We start from the raw sequence: 9,908 nt of genomic DNA on the forward strand, positions 1-9,908 counted from the left end.
TAGTAAATGAATGTTAAAAATGAATGTAAAAAATAACTGAATGCATAAATGATAAATAAAAAAAGGTAACAAAACAGGACTTAAGCTTTGATAAATAACTTAGTTCATGTATCAGGACAATAAAAAAATAACTACATACACAACTAATGTGACGCTCAATATTTTAATTTATTACATAACTGGAGTATTAATAAATAATTAAAAATACATACTAACTAAACAAATATTTAAATGCATAAATGAGCTGATGGTTAAAGTGGATCTGACAATTTTAATTGAATATGCTCCATTGAGGCATTTCGTGAGTTTATTTGTGACTGTATGAAGCTGTGAAATAATAACAATAATAAAATAGACTTTTATTATCACATTAAAGTATTTCTTCCATCAGAACATGAAAGCCCAGAATAATCTTCTAAAACTTGTTCTTCTCGATTACACTGCAGATAAAACATCCTCGCTGACTTTAAGGTTTTTGTTTGAAGTTGTTGTTTCATTAAGATTCAGCTCAGAGCAGATCCAGCCGCACAGGAACGTCTGGACCAGTCCTCAGCAGTCCATTAGAACCAGCAGAACCAGTGGAACCAGAGGCTGAGGAGGTCGTTTATCAGCAAAGAGCTTATTTATTTCTGAGTGAAGCTTCATCTTCCCTCCTCTGCTGCTCCGGGTCTGAAAAACCCTGAGTCTGGGCTTTCCAGGTTCCCAACGGTGTGTTTGAGCGATCTGATGTTTCAGCTGCTTTCTGAAGCTGTAGATCAGGGAAACATGCTGCCTTCCTCTGAGCGGAACCACGACGACAAATCAAGAACAACGTGTCATCTGCACCGCTGGACTGGACCCTGTTTCAGGGGTTTGCTCCTCTTTTTGGGGATTTGCATGTCGTCAAAGTCAAAGCCATGGATCACAGACTTAAACTCACACCTTCAGTAAATATAGGAAATGAGCTTTCCCCCCCTGTGGATGTCTGTCAGAGGGCTTTTTAAAAAAATGTTTCTGAGAACCACCGGACTGTGTCTTCGCTTTGGCCTCAGGCTCCAGTGGCTGAAACCCGCCACAGAGCTGAGCAAGCAAAGGTGGAAAATACATTCTGACACTATTGGGTTTAAGTTCATGTGCACAGCGATGAAGGATCACGAAGCTGAAAGAGTCTGTAGATGCAAGAAAACGTAAATACAGTCGTGACTCGATGATCCGACACGAAATGTAAAACCTTCTATGTCGGATTGTCAAGACGGAGGTCGAGATACAAGGAGGGCTTGATGCTGGAAGGCTCATTTGTTGTTAATATTTATTGTTCATAGTTGTTATAATAACTAGTAGGGCTGGTCCCAATAGCACTTTCTGCTCTCTGGATATTCAGGCCCAATTAATGATTAATGTTCGGCACGGTCGGGGGACACTTCCACCCCGGGGAAGCGCTCTGACGGGGTGGAAGTGGTCAGAACGCGCAGGCAGTATTTGGCTGCTGATGCTAGTTTAGTTAGCGCTCACACTTCTGCTTCCACCATCGATGGCGGTGGGGGAGTGGCAGATACGCTCCACCGTTACCATCCATGTTTACTTCCATAAACACTGAACACGCTCGCTGCGTGTGACGTCGTCGTGTCCTCTTCTGCGCATGCGGGACACTTTTGGGTCGTATGAAGTTCACACAGCAGATCACATACAAGTCGTATTTAACTGAAATGTGAACAAACTCACAAAAAAATCGGATTTCACAAAAAATCCAAATTGAGCGTTAAGTCCTGCAGCGTGAACGTAGCCAATCTGTGGGATTGTTCAGTCAGATAATACGCCGTTATCCTGATTGGTGACATTAAATGTCATGTCGGAATCCAAGGCTGTCGGTATGTTAAGGCTGTTTTTACGGGTTCTGTTGGTTTTTCCTAAAAACCTGTCGGACAGCGAGGTTTAGGATTGTTAAAGGTGTCACGGTTTGACACATGAAGGCTCAGGCGCAGACAAAAAAGACTCGACCACCAAACAGTTAAATTCAATGATACACAATTTACAATCACCAATACAAACGTGAACAAAGGTACCGAACGGACCGGCGATACAAACTGACACAGAGGATATGGAAAGCTTGAACCAGAAGAATCCAAACGTGAAGAGTCAGGGTAGAAGAGTGGAACACGGTTGGTGGCGAAACTGGAGCACAGGAGAACAGAACAGGAATCAAGGTGTAGAGCAGAACATACAAACGAGAGCAAAACTAACAGATTTTACCACAATCCGGCGTCTTGCTGGCGTCTTAAGTACTGCATGCAGGTCTGAGAGAGAATGGCAAACCACGCCTCACCACAGCTGGACCAATCAGCTGGTTGTGATACAGAACACCTGGTCCCTCGTCCCTCCGGCTTGTTGCACAGAAACAGGTGAAGCCATACAAGAAGTCGGAGGGAATGTCAAAGGGTCGGATTATGGAGTCACGACTGTAAATCACCTCTGAGTACAAAACAGAAGTCTGTCCTTTAAACAACCACGATTTCTATATTCTTATAGCGAGTTGTTCACCAAAGAGATACGCCCACGTTGTTTTAGTCAAATAAATTCACAAACAAAACTCTCTAATACATCACAAAAAAGTCAAAAACATGTATTTTTTCTTTTATTCCAACCCAGTAATCACCTCCCAGCCGCTCAGATTTACCTTTAAACCTTCTGAAGCTCAAAACCCAGCTGTGAAAGTCAGAATTTTGTTTTTTTTTTAATGCCAAAATTACACCATTTATCGCAGCAAATAAATATAAAACGAGAAAAAACGGTCACATTTTCAGTTTTCTTGCTGTCATTGAACTGATCGTGTGAGACATGCTGCTCAGTTATGAAAAATGATCAAGTCTAAGATTAAAACTGTGACATTGCATTAAAATCATTTAATTCGACATCATATTTAAAATTTAGCCAAAAATAAGTTGTTTTTTCTAATTAAATTCTGTAAAAATAAACTAAAAATTCTCATTGGTAACACCTGTGGACATTTAAAAAATCTTGTACATGTTGATTCCAGGTTGGTTTTTAAAATATATATATATATATATATATATATATAATTTTTTAAAAATCAGTAAAGAAATCCAACTTCTTTCCACCGTGTTTCTGATTTCTGTCATTCTAACTGTGTCACACTGCAGAAAAGGCACCACTGAGCTTTCTCTTTGTCTAACTGGAGTCGTTCTGTTTCCGTAGAGGTGCACAGTTTTTTCCTGTGGTGTAAAATGAGCCCACAGTGAGTCAAAACGTGACAGAATCCCTCCAGTTTGGTGCCACCTGGTGGTGAAAGCATGAAACAATGTAGATAAAGTCATCGATTAAACTCCTACAAACTCCTTAAAAGTTACTCAGGAAAATATTTGAAACCAGGAACAGTATGTAACACACAAAGCTTCACCCTGTAAACAGACAAATTATGAAACTCTGAGTCTGTGTCGTTGTCATCAGTGTGCTGCAGTTTAACGCTGGAAAAACTCAGCCGTCGTGTTTTCTGCTAATGTGAGACGATATACGTCTTCTTGCGTATAAAAAAACACCAAATGGACACAATGACAAGGTGGAAAAAGTAGATTTTAACCAGAGAGGATCTTTGAAAGTAAAAATGTCATTTATTACATCACCTGCTCATTTTATGCGAAACAATAGCTGTTTTTAAGATAAAGTTTTTTTGGCTTTTATTAGATTAGACAGTCAAAAGAGAGACAGGAAAGTGGGGGAAGGGTTGCAGCAAAGGGCCACGAGCAGGATTCGAACCCATGGCCGCTGCATCAGACACTATAGCTCCTGTACCTGGGTCACCAGCTCAACCAGGTGAGCTGTAGCTTTAACTTTACACACATTTCTCAGTAAGGAGGTGTTTTATATTTCTGTGTAGTTTCCACTTGTCTGGCCAAATGCAGCAGCTTGTGAAGGCAGAACCGTGAGGACAGACGCATGTGTGAGGCTTCATCTGCAAAAAGGAAACGTCTTGTGCTTTCAGAAGCAGTTTAGCCTGAAGCTCTAACTACGGTGGCCGACGGGGCGAACGACGCGCATAAACACAAAGGAGCTGCATAGACATGAATGCGTTACACAAACAGAAACGCGCTGCAAAAAGAAAACGCTGCATATACACTCTCACAGCGGAAGTGTAGACCCGTGGACCCGGAAGAGATCCGTGTCCTGGGACATGTAATAATATATATATATATATTCTAATAAAAATATATAGAGCTTTTTGCACACACAAAAACATTACAGACTATGTAGGACGAAACTCTTCCGGGTCTCCGGCGAGGCAGCGCCCGGATGCTGACAGGGTTGCCTTAGCAACGAGTGCAAATTTCGCCCAAACACTACCGGTGTAATAAAAACACAAAAAAATACCACAATGCGATGTCCTGTTTTACACTTTACACTCGCTACAATCACAGTACATCTTCTGGTTGCCGTTTTCCTGCATGTGCATTGGGACACCGGATGGATATTAGCCTTGTGCTAAATCCGGCGTATTTACTACAACCTGAGATTGTACGTACATTAATACGCACTGTCCCATATAAATAAATAAATAAATGTGTCCTTCTTTTCAGACCACACTAACGCTGGTCAGTGTGGGCGCACACATCTGTATAGTGATCTCTATAGTTATTAGTGTGGACGGGCCATAACAGGAAAACTGGTTAATGCTGACTGTCGGAAGAAAAGAACAAGAAAAACATCACAACATATCTGCTGTCTAATGTGGAAAAAAACAGCCCAGACACGAAAGATAGTTCCAGTTGAAATGTGTTGGTTTGATTTTCGTGCTGGGCCACTTCTGTTGTGAGAGTGGATTTGCAGCGTTTTGTTTTTGCAGCTCATTTGTGTTTATGCAGGTCGTTTGCCCCCCGTCGACCACCGTATAAAACCCAACTTCTTCAGTTCAAACATGGCTCCGCAAAGTGTTTTCTGTTCCCCCGTAGTAAGTCATATTTGAAGAAAAAATGAAGATGTTTTATGTTTTATTTACAAACCTTCTCCATCTTATCAGCCACACGTGAGAGAAATTACAGACGTTAAGCAACAAACTTTCAATAAAACAAACTCAATCTAACAGATCGTTTGAGTTTAAACATCCTGATCTTTTGAACAAGTCGGGAAGATCGATCAATTAAACGTGAAGGAAACAGAAATAGTTTAAAGTCGGTATAACAGGAAGATAATGAAACCGTCTGTAATCGATCACATTAACAACAGGATCCACACCACAGCTGTCACATTTACAGCCTCAGCAGTCCATATATCTGCTCACTTATGATGAAGCTCAACAAAATGTGAAACTCATTCTGGGCGGATAACTATAGAATCCACGTATGAGGTCATTTAATTAATGTTCTCCATGAATCATCTGAGGCACAGCTTGAGACCCAGACAGTCTCCTCCTTCCTCACGTCGTGGAGCTTCCTTTAACATTCAAACATACTTTTCTTCGACCCACACTCCAGCAGCAAACAGAAAATGTGTGTTTGTGTTGCAGAAGTGTAATTCCACAGCAGCTTTAGAGGGTTTTATTCAAGAGAGAAACTTTGATTCACCTGGTGCAGGAAACGACGCAATCCTTCACCGAGGTCAAGAAACGGTTCAGCTGGGTTCATGAGCTAAACGCTGAGGAAGTGTGGAACTAAAACAAGAGAGCACTAAATCCTCTGAGCCCCAAAAACCCGCCAGCAGGTTTGAAAGAAAAGAAAAATCACACAATCATGACAACATTTATCAGCCAGAACGTCGGACAGGTCATGATTTTTGGATCAGTTCTTGTCATTTTAGGGGGTAAAAAAATTTAAAATCAGTCATTTTAGACAATTTTTTGTCACTTTGGGCAAATTTTAGGGACTAATTTAAAATCATTTTGGACAACTTTGAGTCTTTTTGGACATTTTGTAGTTGTTTTGAGCAAGTTGTAGTCATCTGGGGCGAGCTTTCTTCATTCTGGATGAATTTTTAAGTGGTTCTGGAAAAATTTTGACTCATTACAAACAAGTTTTAAGGTGAGTTTGACAAATCCCTGGACAAATGTTTAGTCATTTTGGACGAGTTTGGGTAATCCTGAGTCCATTTTGAGGTGTCTTTAAAGTTATTTTTGCACTAGTTTGAGTCATTTTGTGTAAAAGTTTGGACAGATAAAATCAACCATAGAAAAGACATCTGTGAGTTCTTCAGGTGCAGGACTTTATAATGCAGTGAAAAATGAGTAGAAAATGTGACAGGAGCACATGAAGCGTCCACAGGGTTAAAGTCTCTGTGCAAAATGAGTCTTTTTACATAAATACACTCGTAAACATGAGAACCAGGTAGAAAGTGTCTTCCCTTTACTTGAGCTCCTCTCCGGCCTCCAGCAGGGAGTAGCGGTCCTGTTCCTGGGCAGCGCTCCCGGTTGGGCCCTGGACGGAGGCCCGGCTGGAAAGGGCCGGAGGGGCCCCGGGGTCGCGGGTCGAGTCGGGTAGAGCCGGGCTGCGGCGCCGACCGTCCAGACCCGGATGTGTGCTGATCTGAGACGACCGGAGGCTCCTCATTTGGCCTCTTGCACGAACCTCGTAGAGCTCAACGGAGGTTTTCTTGTACCTGCGGGACACAGCGAGTTAAGACGTTCACCTCCAGAGAGCCACAAAATCAGAACCAGTGATAGGGGAGGTGACCGACATGACACTAGGAAGGTGGTTTTATTGCTGTGGCTGCTCCATGTACACATGACAGGTAGTTTAACTTCTTACGATATCTATAAAAATGACAAACAGGCAAAAACTGAGATTTTTTGTATATTTTTTGTTATAAACTTAGACAATTTTTTACTGTATTTAAACCCATTATAAATATTATTTTAAAGACATTTACATTATATATATTTTTTAAATATATCAAAGATTGAAAAATTGTAAATAATTATTAAACTGTTATTTTACAGATTAAAATTTTTTTTTTAAATTATACGTTTTTCCAAGATCACAGAGGCCAAAACAAAACATAATGTAAAGATCTCAATTTATTGTTTTGGTTATTTTATATTTTTTTTATTTTATTTTATTTATTTATTAGTATTCCATTGATTTTATGCTGATTTTATTTATTTTTTTGCCCAATTAAGTGTCTAAAACACGTTTTATCTGATCCGACAACTCCTTACAACCTGTTTTCCTGTCTTTCCACTTATGTTTGCTGTTGTTTACTTAACTTAAAGATGCCCTGTGGAGCTGTTGTTTTGTATTTCTGAGGTATTTTTAAATGCATTACCTCCTAAGTGGATTTCTCAGAAACAGATGTCATATTTGCCACCTGAAGGATTCACAGTATGATGACAACTATCAGTGAATATTGCTGAATAGGAACGTAGGAACGTAGGTGATGTGGACTCACATCCTCAGCAGCAAAGACGACAGCACCACTGAAACAGACGAGGCGGCCATCGCAGCTGAACCCATCCAGGGCTGCAGAACCAGGCCGACGGGCATAAACACGCCTGGAACCAACAGAGCAGAGGATTGTACCGGCAGTAGTCAAAGTCCGACTGACTTGTTATCCACATGGTGCAGGAGTGGACCAACTGTTATGATTGTTTCCAAATCATGATATTTGTAGTTTCAGGTTTACTGGATTCTTTCTCAGCGAACAACACCGACTATAAAAGAAAAAAACTCTTCAATGACAGGCTAGTTAGCTAACAATGCTAAGGTCATGGATTTAATCCCCAAGACACTAAATGTTGTAAAGGTACATACAGTCATACCATTTGATGTCTAAGCTAAGTTTAAACTACAATGGCAAAGAAATTATGACAAATGAGAATTATTTATTATGAGAAAGCTCATTTACAACTACAAGCCTGTCTCTTGCTTAACTCTGGCCAGTATGGGGATTGAACCCATGACCTTGGCGTTATTAGCACCACGATCTGACCAGCTGAGCTAACCGGCCTGTTTTTTAGGAGTTGTTTGACCAAATTTCTTCAGAAGTGACACTGAATCTGAAACAAAAGAAGAGCAAATTAGTCAAAAACATCACAGAAATGTGGCTGGTTAGCTCAGCTGGTCAGAGCGTGGTGCTAATAACGCCAAGGTCATGGGTTCAAGCCCCATACTGGCCACAATTTCACTAAAGGTTCTAACAGTAACCCTAAATGAACTTTAGTTTGAGAGCATTACCCTAAATTGGCAGTGATTTCCGTTCAATTCTTGACCATTCACTGTACTTTTTACTCCAGATTCAGTGTTATTTGTGATCAAATTTGGTCAAAAAAGGTCGAACATCAGGCCGGTTAGCTCAGCTGGTCAGAGCGTGGTGCTAATAACGCCAAGGTCATGGGTTCAAGCCCCATACTGGCCACAATTTCACTAAAGGTTCTAACAGTAACCTTACTTTTAGAGCATTGGTCTAAATTGGCAGAGATTTCTGTTCAATTCCTGACCATTCACTCTACTTTTTGCACCAAATCCAGTGTCATTTTTTAACAAACTTGGACATAAGAACACTAGCAGACCAGGCCGGTTAGCTCAGCTGGTCAGAGCATGATGCTAATAACGCCAAGGTCATGGGTTCAAGCCCCATACTGGCCAGGATTCTGAACTCTTAAATAGCATGTTAGTGCTTGTCATGTCACTGAACTTTGTTTTGCTAAAAAAAAATGTGAATTGTTGGTTTTCGTGTGGACTGTGACAGTGAAGCAACTGCTGATTCTGATTGGTTCACCTGAAAGCAGTGAGGGGGCGGAGCTAAACAGAGACTATTGGTTCCTCAGTTGGACTTAGACACTGAACAAACTACTTGCTGGCTTGTAAAGCTGTCTGGTTGAGCCACCCAACTGGAAAAATGTAAAAGGTTGACATATTCTCACGACTTTTGTTAACACCTAAAGTATTTTAGAGAAAAAACACAATAAAAATGGATCTTCACCATGTGGGACCTTTCAGATGACAAACAGTAAGTGGTGTACTCTCACCTGCAGCGACTGGTATCCCCAGGAGGTTGTAGATGAGGGCGAAGACGAAGTTGATCCGTATCCTGCGCACTGTCTTCTTGGACAGCTCGACGCTCGCCACCACGTCCAGCAGGTCGTTCTGCAGAGCGTGAAACCCTTCAGGTCAGACAGTTTACAGACGCCACCGAGCCTCTACACTCTGTCAGCCACCTACTCGGATCAGGACGATGTCGGCCGCCTCAGTGGCCACGTCGGTTCCCGTGCCGATGGCAATGCCGACGTCTGCGCGGGCGAGGGCGGGCGAATCGTTGACGCCGTCGCCCACCATGGCCACTCGAAGGCCTCGCTCCTGCAGCTCCTGCACTTTTGCCACCTTGTGTGACGGCAGCACCTCAGCGAACACCTTCCTGATCCCCACCTGCAGCCAAACAAACACTCTGACTTCATACTTTACGTGCATTCAGATGTGTTTAGGTTTTAAATGTGTGAGTTTTACCTGAGCGGCTATGGCTTTGGCTGTGCGCCGGTTGTCCCCTGTTATCATCACCACCTCGATGCCCATGCTGTTGAGTGTGTGCACCGCTAACGCCGACTCTGCCTTCACTGTGTCGGCGATGGCGAACATGGCACACAAAACACCTACAGCACAGGTTTATTGGATGTTTTAGGCTGATCACAAAGAGCTTGTGAGACAAGAATAACTGACCATTTTATATTCATTATGTTTTATTTGTTTCCATATGTTACACTGTGCAACCTCCATGGTAACGGTGTCCAGAAAAAGTAAGGAACAAATTTCAAGTCTCAATGACCCTTGAAAAAGGCGGATTAGGGAATGATGCCTCGAGCTATGGTTGTCTGTTCAATCCACCAATGTGCCCATTCTGATGACTAGATTGAGTTTCATTTTGAAAAAAATTGGAAAAAAATGGTGCAAATGTCAGGCCGGTTAGCTCAGCTGGTCAGAGCGTGGTGCTAATAA

At 41.8% G+C, this 9,908-nt stretch overlaps 1 protein-coding gene and 4 non-coding genes across 5 annotated transcripts in view; 3 read left to right on the forward strand and 2 right to left on the reverse strand.

Moving 5' to 3' along the window:
• Positions 1 to 6,165: 6,165 nt before the first annotated feature.
• The window catches only part of atp7b (ATPase copper transporting beta), an 18,819-nt gene continuing 15,076 nt past the window's right edge, over positions 6,166 to 9,908 (reverse strand). The window contains exons 16-20 of the mRNA XM_008293556.1: positions 9,423 to 9,565; positions 9,141 to 9,344; positions 8,948 to 9,065; positions 7,369 to 7,471; positions 6,166 to 6,579 (exon numbers count right to left, since the gene is read on the reverse strand). Coding sequence (XP_008291778.1) covers positions 6,327 to 6,579; positions 7,369 to 7,471; positions 8,948 to 9,065; positions 9,141 to 9,344; positions 9,423 to 9,565 — 821 coding nt within the window. The 3' untranslated portion in view covers positions 6,166 to 6,326. The remainder of the gene's footprint in view (positions 6,580 to 7,368; positions 7,472 to 8,947; positions 9,066 to 9,140; positions 9,345 to 9,422; positions 9,566 to 9,908) is intronic.
• On the reverse strand, positions 7,853 to 7,926 carry trnai-aau (transfer RNA isoleucine (anticodon AAU)). Its single transcript has one exon. It is a non-coding gene; the product is annotated as a tRNA-Ile (tRNA).
• On the forward strand, positions 8,022 to 8,095 carry trnai-aau (transfer RNA isoleucine (anticodon AAU)). Its single transcript has one exon. It is a non-coding gene; the product is annotated as a tRNA-Ile (tRNA).
• trnai-aau (transfer RNA isoleucine (anticodon AAU)) lies at positions 8,261 to 8,334 on the forward strand. The gene has a single exon. It is a non-coding gene; the product is annotated as a tRNA-Ile (tRNA).
• On the forward strand, positions 8,491 to 8,564 carry trnai-aau (transfer RNA isoleucine (anticodon AAU)). The gene has a single exon. It is a non-coding gene; the product is annotated as a tRNA-Ile (tRNA).

The sequence above is a fragment of the Stegastes partitus genome, unplaced genomic scaffold (genome assembly GCF_000690725.1).
Source record: "Stegastes partitus isolate 25-593 unplaced genomic scaffold, Stegastes_partitus-1.0.2 Scaffold894, whole genome shotgun sequence".
Taxonomy (NCBI): Eukaryota; Metazoa; Chordata; class Actinopteri; family Pomacentridae; genus Stegastes; species Stegastes partitus.